This window comes from Fusarium falciforme, chromosome 9, assembly GCF_026873545.1.
Source record: "Fusarium falciforme chromosome 9, complete sequence".
In the NCBI taxonomy this organism is placed as follows: domain Eukaryota; kingdom Fungi; phylum Ascomycota; class Sordariomycetes; order Hypocreales; family Nectriaceae; genus Fusarium; species Fusarium falciforme.
In genome coordinates this window covers 900,886-913,949 of record NC_070552.1, presented here as the reverse complement: position 1 = coordinate 913,949, position 13,064 = coordinate 900,886, and the positions used below count along the sequence as shown (strand labels likewise).

General features: G+C 52.4%; 4 protein-coding genes and 1 pseudogene across 5 annotated transcripts, besides 1 other annotated feature; 1 reads left to right on the top strand and 4 right to left on the bottom strand.

Annotated features, from left to right (window-relative positions):
* Nucleotides 1–455: 455 nt before the first annotated feature.
* On the bottom strand, nt 456–1,187 carry NCS54_01116700 (Hypothetical protein; the record flags this gene model as incomplete). The annotated part of the gene is made up of 1 exon (XM_053156450.1): nt 456–1,187. One exon carries the CDS (start codon nt 1,185–1,187, stop codon nt 456–458), a length of 732 nt encoding a protein of 243 aa, XP_053012425.1.
* A 705-nt stretch (nt 1,188–1,892) lies between these two features.
* On the top strand, nt 1,893–3,419 carry NCS54_01116600 (Hypothetical protein; the record flags this gene model as incomplete). Its single annotated transcript, XM_053156449.1, has 1 exon — nt 1,893–3,419. The coding sequence occupies one exon, from the start codon at nt 1,893–1,895 to the stop codon at nt 3,417–3,419; it is 1,527 nt and encodes a 508-aa protein (XP_053012424.1).
* Nucleotides 3,420–3,631: 212 nt separating this feature from the next.
* On the bottom strand, nt 3,632–5,703 carry NCS54_01116500 (annotated as a pseudogene). The gene is made up of 2 exons: nt 3,697–5,703; nt 3,632–3,649 (listed from the first exon to the last, which is right to left on the bottom strand).
* Nucleotides 3,632–5,703: a sequence feature.
* Nucleotides 5,704–7,233: 1,530 nt separating this feature from the next.
* On the bottom strand, nt 7,234–8,420 carry NCS54_01116400 (Hypothetical protein; the record flags this gene model as incomplete). The annotated part of the gene is made up of 2 exons (XM_053156448.1): nt 7,234–7,522; nt 7,669–8,420. The coding sequence occupies 2 exons, from the start codon at nt 8,418–8,420 to the stop codon at nt 7,234–7,236; spliced, it is 1,041 nt and encodes a 346-aa protein (XP_053012423.1).
* Nucleotides 8,421–9,608: 1,188 nt separating this feature from the next.
* On the bottom strand, nt 9,609–10,454 carry NCS54_01116300 (Hypothetical protein; the record flags this gene model as incomplete). The annotated part of the gene is made up of 2 exons (XM_053156447.1): nt 9,609–9,679; nt 9,749–10,454. 2 exons carry the CDS (start codon nt 10,452–10,454, stop codon nt 9,609–9,611), a joined length of 777 nt encoding a protein of 258 aa, XP_053012422.1.
* Nucleotides 10,455–13,064: the final 2,610 nt, after the last annotated feature.

Sequence of the window (13,064 nt, the reverse complement as noted above, 5' to 3'; positions counted from 1 at the left end):
CCGTGAGACTCAGCTGACGTTCAAGACGGACACAGAACCCTGTAATGGACCGGATAGCCGGTCGTTTCAGATATGACCATTGACTTTACTCCGTTCAGGCTCTTGGTCAGATTGGATGTTCAACTTTGTATTGCCAAGTGTGTCTAATAGACAACTCGACTGTTCACTCTGGGATTAGATATTGACCAAAGCCCCAACAAATAAATGACCAGGACAACAATGCTCATAGAATTGGCATAAGGTCGTCATGGTGTCCATGGCAACCATCTCCAACAAGTATTAATCAAGTCCGACTGAACAACGTTTCTCTTCCAATGCCTTCCATGGCCAACAAGGTTCTCGAGCACCCGACTTGCTCTCTGCATACCCCAGCAACATTATCTCGATGTACCGAAGCCCTGCCGATGGAATGGGATATCTATGTGGTAAAAGTTCGTTGTTTATCACCGAAAAAGTTAATCGCATCCAGCTCCAGCCTCTGTTCCAGCACAACCATCCGATCCAAAGTCACCACAGCCATATGACCCATAACCAACAGCCCCAGAATAACCATCAGATCCAGAGCCTCCAGCGGCAGTGCTGCTGGATCCCACGCCGCAGTCGTCTGCTGAACTGCTGCCGTGCCGTGTCCCGTGTCCGAGTTCGAGGTCTATGCCGGTGTTAAAGGCGGATGAACCTGTTGTGACGAGCTTGACTTCCTCTAGAGGTCCGGTGAAGAAAGGTTCCTTTTCTTTTCCCTTGGGAGATGGCTTGGATGTGTCGGTGGGGCTCTTGTCTGAGGAAGACATGGGGTGCATCCTCTTGATGATAGCCTCGCTGTCAAACTCCTTCTCGGGTGTATCCTTTCTCCTGTTGCTCTCCTTCTTCTTGTCGTACCGCTTATTTTCGACATTTCGAAACTGATCCGTGAAGAGGATCCACGCCTTGTACAGGTTTCTCGGGTCTAGCATGATCTTGGGCATCGTGATGAGCAGGAGCTTGAAGAAATTGCCCAGCGTCGTCATGGACTCTTGGAGCTCTCCTGTTCGGTGCTTGCGGAACATGTCGACGGCTATCATGCCGACAAAGGCGAGTAGCATGAGGCTGAGGATCGCGTAGGAGAAGACGAAAGTTCGGAGGTCATTGGGGTCAATGGACCAGGGGTTTTGGCTCTGGGAGGGGCCGACGGTGTTTGGGACTGGACTCATGGCGACTTCGAGTGAATTTCGTCTTCGTAATGAAGAAATCGAAATTTCGAGTTGTTGTTATTGGTTGAGAGTATTTGAGAGTCGAGTTGACGATGGTGATGGAGTCTCAGCCATTACACAACAAAAGATGACAAGTTGGGGAACAAGACAAAAGGACAACATGCCATCTATGTAAGTCACCTTAATAAGAGCCATCGTGCATGAGAAAAGCTCGATCTTTAACCTTTGTAAACAATGAAGTTATCAACATGCATTGCATTCTGCGGAAAGCTTGTCCCTGAATACTCCCGCGTGGAGTTTCCAGGACTCAGTCGATTTACATAGAGTCCCGTGACTTGGAAAGCCAAGTAATCTGTTTGAGAACTATATGAATTGGGTTCAGGCAAGTTAGAAAGTATAAAAGGTGTACTCCCTCTTCCGAGTTTAATTCACGCATGTTGTTTGTTGTCGGCGTTGTCGATGGGAAACAAACACCCTCGTTAGAACATCATAAAGAAAGAGGGGAGATGGAAACCGTCAGAGCAGTGTCAAGAAACTGGCGAACGGTAACAAACAATGGGATCCCCAAACAAAGCATCTGCCGCCAGAGGTGGTGATGATTCACCATCTCCCTCTCCATCACTTCGAACCCCATCCCTTCTCCGTCGTGTTGGTTCCGTGAGAGCGCACAGAAACGACCTCTCTGAGCGCCTCGGACTCTTGAGAATGATGAGTACGTATGTTCTCGCGCATATACAGAGATGCACTGACATTCAAGACCCTTCGAGCGCCCGAAGGAGGAGCAAGTCTAACCCCCAAGTGGCTTCGCCGCCAACCACGCTGCGATTTCTTGTCCAAGAACCGCCTTCTCATCGCAGAGGGCTTCCTGCTTGGGACCGTGCCTTTGACGCTGTCTACCACAGCAACAGCAGCCACACTCCAAGCTTCTCCGACACTCTTACCAGTTTCTTCGAGAATCACGGACGCTCAAAGCCAGACTCAGGCTACTTTCGCCTCCCAGACGACATCCGCCTGCGAATATGCAACCTCATCCTTCCCGTCGTCGATCGTCCCGTGCGTCTAAACCGCCTCTTCTTCACCCGCGATGTCTGGCGTGAAGGAGACCTCGCATCGCCAACCGACGCTCTCCTCCCTCTAGCTCCGTACCTCCAAGTCTCGTTTGCCTTTTGCGCCGACTTTCTCGTGGCGTTCCTCCAGAGCGTCACGCTGCATGCCGTCTTTTCGCCCTTTGTCGGATGCAGGGTTAACCCCTTAGCCACGACCTGGCTTAATCGCTATGGACCGTATGCGAAGAGCATTGCAGTCGAGGTTGACATGTCGCGTTTGGGTTGTGGGCCGGCAGATAGTGCTACTTGTCTTCTTCCCGATATCGAGCACGTTGAGGATCTCGTCTGCGAGTTTGTAGACTCGCAACTAAGACGGAAAGAATCTCTTCCCTTGCAGAGTCTGATTCTCCTCTGTCGACGGTTCTACGGCCGTCGCGGTCCTTCACTCTCAAGACCAGACACGGGACGTTCCAGCGGGGCGAGCAGTAGCAGCAGAGCCAACTCAGCCGAAGACATGGGGTTCCAGTCTCCCGAGATGTACGCGTCCATGGACGAGCTCCTGAAGCAGATGGCCGAAGAAACCGTGTCGAGTCCATTCGAAACGCCGATGCCGTCGCCGTTGCCACAATCAGGGTACTGTCCAAACTCGTACCTCCTTTTCTGCAACCACATAATACACCTCAAAGGACGAATCAATTCCCTACGAATGTGTGGCTTCGATGAGACGTACACGACTCGGTTAATGGCGACATTGTTCTCAGATGTCAACGGCGGACAGGCATACCGGGTAGCACCCTCGACGATATGGCCTAGACTCCACGGGCAAAAGTCTTGTCTAGACGCTGGAGATGGATACACAATACTAGACGATCACCAAGTCCAATCAGCCTTGAACGCCCCAGTAGCGCACCGCCCCTGGGAAGGATGCGTGCAGCTCCCTCCCTCAACCCCCGACGAAGAAGGAAACCCAAGCCTCCCGTCCATCGTGGGAGATCTACAAAGACTAAGGAGTCCATACGCAAGGACAGTCACGAGTTTGTCGGAGCGGACGTGCGATCAGATGCTCAAGGAAACTGGGGGACTTGGAAATGGATCCGATAAGAATAGATTTCTGCGGTTCATGAAAAAGTATGGCAAGAAGAAGAAGCAGAGGACTCTCACGAGGGAAGCTTTTGCAACATTGTGACGAGACACATGGGACAAGATAGATAGAACGGAAGCAGCAATGCATCTAGGTCATTAGGACATTAATATGGGAGCATATGATACCCTCATCAAAGCGCGCTCAATCAACCATGGACGCGTGTACTGATTCTTTTCCCTTCAACCGATTCTTCCGTTTGTGTTGGTGCAAACGCCACGTCCATCATCCACACATCCATCCCGTCAAGTAACATGTTATTGTTTCTGCAGAGACTATGACTTGTTAGCACTTGAACATATGGACCAGTGTCAATACTCACAATCGCAAAGCTACTCCTCGACCGGATCCTCTCTCCAAACAGTACCAGGACCCAAGGGATGAGCGTCAATCCGCTGGCAATGCCACCCAGAACACAGCCAGCATTCTTCAACCCGAGATTGCCAAACATGATGCCAGTAATCACCGGGAACGCTCCACCAAGCACGTTGCGGCAGAAACTCTGAGCAGCCAACGCCGAGGAGGCGTAAAGGTGATACGTATCAGCCAGGTAGTTAAACGTGGCCAAATAAACCGAGTAAATACCCCAATTGGCAAGCCCAATTCCAATGGCAATCGAGTAGTGGCTTGTACTCGTCGGACTCAAGAAGGCGGCAAACAGCCCGGCAGGAAGCAGTAGAGACGTGATGCAAGCAAAGTACAATCGCGCCTCTGGAGCATCCGCTGGGAAATGCTTCCTGATAAACAGCCAAAACTGCGATACGGACTTTTCATCGCCCTGTCCTTGCCACAGAGGATGCTTCATCAAGTTCTCCTGAAGAATGCCAACCACGGTCGCGATGATCGCTGACGCCATCATGGCAATGTAGACACGACTCGACATGTCAAAGTTTGCAGCGTACAGGTATGGCACAACGGCAAAGGACAAGTAGAGAACGCCCCATGAAAAGGCAGCCCAGAGGGAAAAGCAGAAGACGACAGGCTCTGTGAACAAGAGGTAAAAAGGTCGCTTCACCGACGTTGCAATCATCTGGCCCAAAGGGGGTCGCTGCTCGTCTGCGGCCACGAGCCATCGAACTCGTTGCAGGCGTCGTTCCCTGGACTGGATGCCGTTGTACTCGAGTTCCGTGTGATGGCCAGGGTTGGTCTTGATGGTCGACGTGGATGAGCTGGCGCTTGTCTCTTCTGGAGTGCTGGTAACCCAGACTCCATAGGCGCCAGCCTTTTCCGACTCTTCATACCACTCGTTCAGCTTCTTGGCCTTTCTCGACAACAACACAGACCCTCGAGTCTCCTCGAAGAGAAACAGAATGGCAATCAGCAACAGACCATCCATGATGACCTGATGCCAGAATGACCACTTCCATGCCAAGGTATCATCAGTCAGCCCCTTCACAAAGGCAGCCGAAACCAATGGTCCAGCACCAGTTCCGAATAGAACTGATCCGCTGAACAGTGCCATGGGGGTGTTTCTTTCCTCCTTCTCCCAAAGATCAGCGAGGACTCCTCCGACGACCGAGCTGAACACGGAGCCTCCGACTCCGACGAAGAAACGGGCAATCAGCATCCCAGCAAGGTTTGGCATCACAGAGCAGACGGCCTGAAAGATGACATAGACAAACCCAGCAAAGACAAAGACAGGCCGACGACCCCAAATCTCAGATACCGGAGCAAGGACCATGGGAGCAATGGCAAACCCCATGCAGAAAGTAGTGATTCCAACAAGAACGGCCAGGTGTGACGCCCCTAGATCCTTGGCCATCGCGGCAGACGGAGGCGAGTAAGCTCCCGCAGTATATGCTGTAAACATTGTAGCAATACATGACAACGCAAGCAGAATGTTCTTTCGTGCTGCCGGTAACGTAAAGGGTGATGCGTACGGCCTAAGGTCGGGGCACGGTGGGAGTTCCTGGGATTCGGAAAGGCCTGCCTCTTTTGGCAGTGGCGGTGTTGGCAAGGCGGTGTTGAGGGTTAGATATAGGTAGGAGATGGGCTCGTCTTCGTTGAGTTTCGGCTGTGGTGTCCTAGATGGAGGTGTTCCTTCGATACTGATCTCGAGATCGCCAGGATCTCGATTCCAAGTACCGCCATCCTGACTGGCCTCAATATCTTGAGCCATGTCTTTGTGTCGAAGTCTGTTTAGACTTCTTTTCGTGTGGATCTTGGAGTTCCTCGCCGAAAACGATCGTTGTAAGTCCTGACGGCTCGAGTTGTCACAGGATAAGATCAGGGAGGAACAGACAAAGAGATAGGAGGAGGAGAGACGAGGAACAAGAGAAAAATGCAGTGGTCCAGTCTCCGGGGGCACAACCCCGGCATTATCAATGCTGGGGTAGCGGGAGATGAGGAAAAGGAAACGGGATCTCGACGGGAATAATCTCTTCCTTGGCACTGGATCCGCCCTCTCCACGCCGGACCGCGAGTACGAGGCCAACGATTCGCTTGAGCGTCAGCTGCCGAGAGACGCTAGTGCAGATTCTGTGCACCCGAAGTGGCATCGAGGGTGAGAATCTCCATTGCGGCGCGGCACTGAGATGGATGGTAGCCTGTGAGGGAGGGACTGAGCGTCATGGTTGGTGTTGACGAGGGATTGCCACCAGTCTTTCAGCAGACGTCTGATGATATCGAGCATGTCTCTCAACAGAAACCTTGAACAAAAAAGCAAAGACGGTAGTTCCCGGGCAAGCATCCCAATTTGACATGCCGCCGCCCTACATGGACATGTTGCATCATCCGGCATCCCTCCCGTTGTCAGCAACAAGACCCGACTCCCGTTCCCGGGGCTGGCGCCCTCGGGAATAACCTGGACGTGACGTTGGAGTCGGCGCCAGGGACGCCAAACGGCTAGCCTAGCCCTCTTAGTGGCATCCAGACCTCTTGGCTTTCGGGCGCCATGACCGGGCATTCTCGAGCTTGCCCAGGGAGTTGCAGCTCTTCGCACATACCCGAGGGAGAAGGGCCACGAACTGATTGGGTGTCGGGAGAATCTCCAATCAACAGCTTGCACAGAGAGAGCATGTCGTCAATGCCACCATGCCACGAGGAACCAACAGTTTGCAGCCCCGAGAACACCAACTTTGCTTGGCGCAACCCGACAAACCTGCACGCTCAGACGCAACTTCGGAAATGAGGGGTAGGGGTGATGGAATATGGGATATTCCCGACTATTACCGGGGCGCCATCTCGCCAACAAAGATCTTAGATTCGAGGGATCTCGTGAGAGGTGATGGGGTTGGTTTCGGCTTTGTTTCCCCACCATTTCCGCTTCGGATCTTGGCCGCATGGAGGTGCGGAAACCAAGGGTTCTCCGGATGCCCGCGTGGAGTAGGAATGGGGCAGAAATTGATATTGATTTCAAATCATCTTTGATGTCAGTTCGGTTGATGGGAATGGAGGTCCCATTGAGGTTGAAAGAAGGTGGCGGATCTGTGTCATCACGTGACCAAACAGATGACCACCTTTCAGCTCACTCTGGCGAGCCCGTTCTACAACTGAACATTCCTAAATTTTTGGTGTCTTGAAGAAGTCAGACACGGCATACTTGGTGCAACAACTATTCCTGCTTCCGTATCAATTCGGAAGTTCGTGTTGTGCATGGTGATACCTGTCCGTCATGTCCATCGCACGTATCAGAGTGGCTCCCACACGGCGAGGCTCAAACTCCGGTGACGAATTGAGATTACGGAGCAAAAGGAGCACAACTCCTAGACAAACTAGAGAAGAGAATTCAGTGCATTATCCGACCCGTATTATGAAATCATGACTAACTAAAGACCATGGCGTGAAAAGTCGGCTCCAAATCCCGAGCAATCCCCATCTCGGGTCCCATCCCGTGCTTTCCTAGGTAGCCGCTATTCCCTCAGTCGACATCGTCCACAGTCGTTTTCGCGTTTTCTTCCTCTCCATACTTGACCCCAAGCTTTTCACCCGCCTCCTTGAGCGCCTCGTCGTCGTCAAAAGTGCCGTCATTCCCAGAGATGGGGGCCTGGGCCGGCTGATGTAGAGACTCTTCAGCACCCTCCTTGAGCGTCCCATCCTCATTGACATAGTCCTTGTGATACAGCGTAAAAAGAATGACGAGGTACGTCTCCTCAGTCTCCTTGTTCCGCAGGACGTATCTGAGCTGATGTGAGCGTCTTCGGCCGGACCTGAGACGAGGGTAAACGAAAACGGGGTAAGAGAGATATCCATAATAGGAACGTACCCTCTACGGCTCTCTGAGCCGCAGGGACGTATATCAACAAGGGACTTGCGTGCAGCAGTGCCCAAAAGTAAGGAGAGGGGCATATCTTACCTGAGTGCTTGACCATCCCAGTACTTCATGATAGGTAGCTGAAAGCCGGGCAGCTTCAATGCGAGGTTGGAAAAGTCGAGGTAAGGGTTGAAGAAGTCGAAGCCGTAAGTCTTGCCGTACTCAAACACCCACTTCTCTTTGCTGTCTGCTCTCAGAGCCCACTTCATACGGGCCTTGTTGTCAAGAGGAGCGCCAATGTCCTCGCGAGTCTTGAGACCAGCCTCATCGCCGCCTTCCTTGAACCATAGGCCTCCCTTCGCTTCATCATACTCACCGGTGCCCACGTGGATGGTATTGAAGGAGCTTAGAGCCGGGCCGTAAAGAAACGGCTTGTCAGCGTATGCATCACCTTCCAGACCAGGATCAATCCACCAACGCACAATGCTCATGGCAGTGCCGAACCCAGGAGGAAGACGATCGCGAATCGGGTGATCAAAGTCATTTCCAAACTGCAAGTTGGCGCCATTGATCCCAGTGCCCTCCTCACTGGCGGACTTCTTGGGGGTGAAGCGGAATGAGATGCTGTACTGGTCCTGGTTATAGGCGTGAGGCTCCGTTGAGAAGTAGGCCGAAGTCTCTGGTGAGTTCCGAGGCAGGCCCTTGTAATCCTGGATGCGGACGTTGAGCTCGATGTCAGCTCGGTCGCTCTTGATGATCATGGGCTCGACCGTGTTGACAAGGACATCGACCTGCTGCTTTGAGTCGTAATCGGGACCGGCCGTGACCCGAAGGACGTAGTTGTTCTCCGCCATGCTTGTCGCTTGGTGTATCTGTCCGTTTGCTACCTGTTGTCTTCTTTCTCTATGTGCTGCCCTTGGGCTTCGTTCTATGGATCCGGCTAAGAGCGAGGTAAAATCTTTCAATGACGTATGGGCCAACCGCTAACCGATGATAACAAGAGAAAAAATGATGGGCAAGGTATAAGAACACAAATGAAGAAAAGAAGGCTTCGCAATGCCGCCGCTTCGGTGTTGATAAACCGGAAAGTGGCACTGATAATGGTCTTATAAGTTGATGACGTGAGTGCTTTTTCAAGCCGTGAGTCGCCAGCACATGCCAAAGAGCACCATCACTGGTTCCATCACCAACAGGCGACGGCCACTAAATTTGCTCCGCTCGAGACGGGCATTCTCCCAGCAAAAACTTGTGCATGAAAATCGCGGACAAATAAGGGACTTGCCCGCATCTGGATTCTTTCGATTTTGCTGGATCATGGCGTGTGCGCCGGATGCAGACATCATCTGGCAGATGCAAGCAAGCTGCAGCCTTTAGATTCTCTGCCTTACAGTGGACGAAATGTCCCCAACGGCTGCAACTCGACACGCTCACCGCCGCGACGCGTCTTTCGTTGGCGGTGCGGCCCCCATGCTAATGCTTCCGTATGGAATCCACTGCCAAAGAAGAGGTGGCTGTGGCGCATAATCACCGGAGAACGACTTCATTGAGGAGCATCTGGATAGCTGCCCTGGTTTGTGCCTCAGGCTGAAGATCGCCTTTGTTAGATTGAGGGTTGCCACGTGACGCCCCACATCGCACCTCCTCAAGCGGTGGCTGGTCACTCATGAACTACACGTCATTCAAAAATGAACAACACTTGATCATCTTCATCTCCATCACCAGTTACAGTGTATTACTTAGGGATCGCTCAATTCTGGTATTACATGCCCCTTTGCTTCTACTACGCGTCATTACTCCGTTTCGTATGGCCCACGGATAACACCCCGCGATACGACGACAGGATATGCCTTCAGACTCCCCTCACCCTTACAAAGCGAGAACGGTAAGGATAACAAATGTTCGAACTGACCAGCTGACAGGCAATCCTGTTCTGTAACCTATTAACAAGAACTTATACACTCTATACCCCAAACGCCAAACTGCACTGCCCTCGTTACAGACTCTGAACCAGCATTGTCTAACTGTCGCGATTCCAAACTTGATCACTCAGGTCGGGGTACCATCACCCCCGACCCCGATCGGGTCTGGGCAATGTGCGCCTGCGCATCAATCACTACACTATGTCAGCAAGTCGACAACAACAAGCATGCCTTGGGTCTGGACCTGTCGGGCGCCAACTTACACTGCATGTCCATCTTGGACCTCGAAACGAAGTAAAAGTCTTCGTTGATCTTGTCCTCGTCTAGGCCGTCTGGATGACACGAGCAAAACTCAAAGTCGGTGCACAAGGGTACAAGATCTGGCGTTGACAGTCGACTATCCCGAGGCGTCATTGGAGTCCAGTCCTCCGCCAGGATGTCTCTCTCATCATCAATGGGATCATGAACCTCGATGGATTCTTGGGGGGCCAAGTGGCACCAAGATCCAGCATGCGAGAGCCTTTCGTCCCTTGGGAGGTGAGAGGGCCGGCTACCATCGTTCCAATCAACCCGAATGTTTTGAGGGGCCGGAGCCCGGCGTCGCTTACGGGATCGGGGCTCTGAGTGATCCCCACGTTCCCGGCCAGCTCTCGGGGAAGACGAATCGATCTTGGCCGGCACTGGATCTGGGAACAGTTGTGGATCACGTGACCATGGCACTTTACCACCAGAGCGAGGACGAGCGTCAACGTCACCCATGTGGTCAGCCCCATTCGAGACGGTTGTGCAACGACGCTTATGACCATCGCCGAGATTGCGCTGCTCGGCTCGGCCTGCGGGTAGCGATGAGTGCCTAACCGTTTCACGAATCTGCTGGTGGCCGAGCCGTGAGGCTTGGCCCAAGGCTCGATTGAGTTCAGGTGCCGGCAGGGACTGAGGGAACAAGATGAATTTATGGTGCGACGACATATTGTCGTTGTAGATGATGGGGTGGAACTATGCCAGGTGTCTGGATGCAATATCAAGGCGTCAGCCGAGGGCGACGACGAGGAGGTCCCAGTGTGAGTTCTACGAAGTCCTAGTGGGACTCGAGAGACTCTTGGGGGTATCAAGTGATGCAAGTCAATCAACGAAAAGGGGTGGGATATTTTATGGCTGTGGATTGATGATGGGAAAGAATGAGGATGAGAAGGGAAGAGATGGGAAGAACGGGAGTCGAGGGGGGCAGAGCTGGGCTTTATGCCAGAGGTCCGGAGGTCAAGTCCCCCGCGGAGCCAATCAGCTTGCCGCGCTCTCAACCTCACACAACCTCACCCCAGCCTACCCTCCCATCCAAGTTCTCATTGCAATTCTTCATTCGTTCTCGATCGTATCTCTTTTGGGTTTGAGCAAAAATGGCGTGCAAAGGAGCCTCAAGAAGCACCCTGCCCTACTACCTCCTCGACCAATCCAAACTCTCTGCGTACGCTCGTCGTGGGCGATTCTCAGGTGCCATTCATTACGAAGCCCGTTTGCCAGCTATCCGCCATTTCGTGCGTTGCTTTCGAGACCACGATTGCCGCCTTCTGCGATTTGGCGAACGATGATCTACTTGGCTGACCTAGGTTGCCTCTTGGTCACCTTGGTAAATGCTGCTCGAACTGGGAGGCCTAGGTCATCCACCCCTCCTCCCCCTATCTTTGGTGTCCACTCCCATCCCAGTGTACATGTCGCGCCCGCGGAGTGGGCGGCGGAGTGTGAAGCTGGTTTGCTGTATTGAATGAAGAAGTGCAGTGATCCATGGATCCATCTTCCATCTGGGGTTGTCGGGGGGTTGATGGCGCCGGTGGGTCTTGTCGCTCGTGCCAGGGTGGGCCCGCGGGAGAAGGCCGGCGGTTTGGTACATAACCTTTAGCGGGCAGCACCGCAATGGAGCATGTACCATGGGCTGGCCCAGCTGGGCTCAAGCGGGTCCTGGCGCGAGAGAAAAGACCCACCCCTCCTGCCTTTGAGGTCCGCAAACAAGCATACATCGACACTGCATGTATACGTACCGCAAGAGACGATGCGACATAAGAGGTTATCGACAGTGAATCACTGTCACTAATACCGGTTTTTATCAACTGAGTACATGGCGTAATGAGAAATTCGTGGGGAGGTGTTAATTGTACATCACAGTCCGTAAGAAATGATGACTGGCCGTGACGCCTGGGCACGGTATGGCTCGTCTGCTACTTAGAACTTGAAGAAGGAGGGGGTGCAAAATCTAACTGACGCGATAAAATATGCAGGTGTCTTTACTTCGGTGTTGGATCTAGGGTCTGCGTGTGCGTAGTCCTAGATCTAGGTAAGGAAAAATACCCAACCCGGTCCATAACACCCCATGACGCAGCATTCGGTATCCATTACTTCTCATCCTTCCAGGCCCAGCCGAACCCGCAGTCGAGCCTGCGGTGCATCAGCAGAGCCCACCCCCCTCCTCTCACTCCCTCCCTCCCACGGGTCGAGGTAAGAAACAGCAGCAAATGCAGGGGTGCACCGCCGCCGCCAGGTACACGAAGCGGTACGTATTGCTGCTGTACTGTCAGCCTCGAGCATGTGCACACGCAACCTCGTTTTTTTTTTTTCGTCTCAAAGACTTGGCTGCATGTTGACCATTGTCATTTTGGGTAAGAAGCGTAACGCCCTGCACGCAAAGGGTCCTCTAGGGATGTACACTGACGGTGACATTGAACCTTGAAGCCTGGTGATCTTATTAGATTGTTAGATTGTTAGGTTGTTAGATTGTTGGATTGTTTGAGTAGGTATGCAGGATCTCTAAAAGTGGGGTGGCTCTAAGCCAATTGAAAGAAAACATTCTGGATACCCTCTGATGAGATATACTTCCAGTAAGATGCTGCTTCGCTTCTGAAGCGAGTATTTCTTAACTGCATGACAGACCCATAAATTATGAGAGCTCAATGACCGACAGACGTTGCTTCGACACTCGATTTCGGTATCGCGTATTGATCACGTCGCCCGAGGAGCGTGTCAAAGCAGCTGTCAAAGCATGTTAGCTTTTTTACTCCCTCTCTTTTTGGAAGAGCCCTGCTTCTCCAGGCATCCATCACCATTGCAACAGATCTAAGCGGTCTCTTCATACGGTTCACCAATCAGCAGCTACCGGATAAACCGATCCGGGAAGACTTGACCAATCTCAGCCTTGACGGCAGTTGAATCACTCAAGCAGCCTCGAACAATGGTTGTTTGTTCAACGCTTTGCATCTTATCAGACCACCGGCCGTCATCTCTCGGTCATGCTCCCGAGATTTCAAGTCTCGTCTTTTGTTTCCACGGCTGACATATGAGGCCGCTCTGGATGTCAAGGAATCTGGTTGACGGAGACACGTGGCTGTGCTCCCTCACTAGCCACATCTCTTCAATAATCCTGGCCTGACGACCAGGATGGGATCCAGATCCTTGCAAGGCTGCATCATCCCATCCTGCCCCAACAAGAGCCGTTTCAACAAATGCGTCATCATGTACGCATTTCATCCCTCAAATTCTCTCTTATCACCACAAAAAACTGCATCTGTATTGTCGAAAGTTAAAGCCTAACAA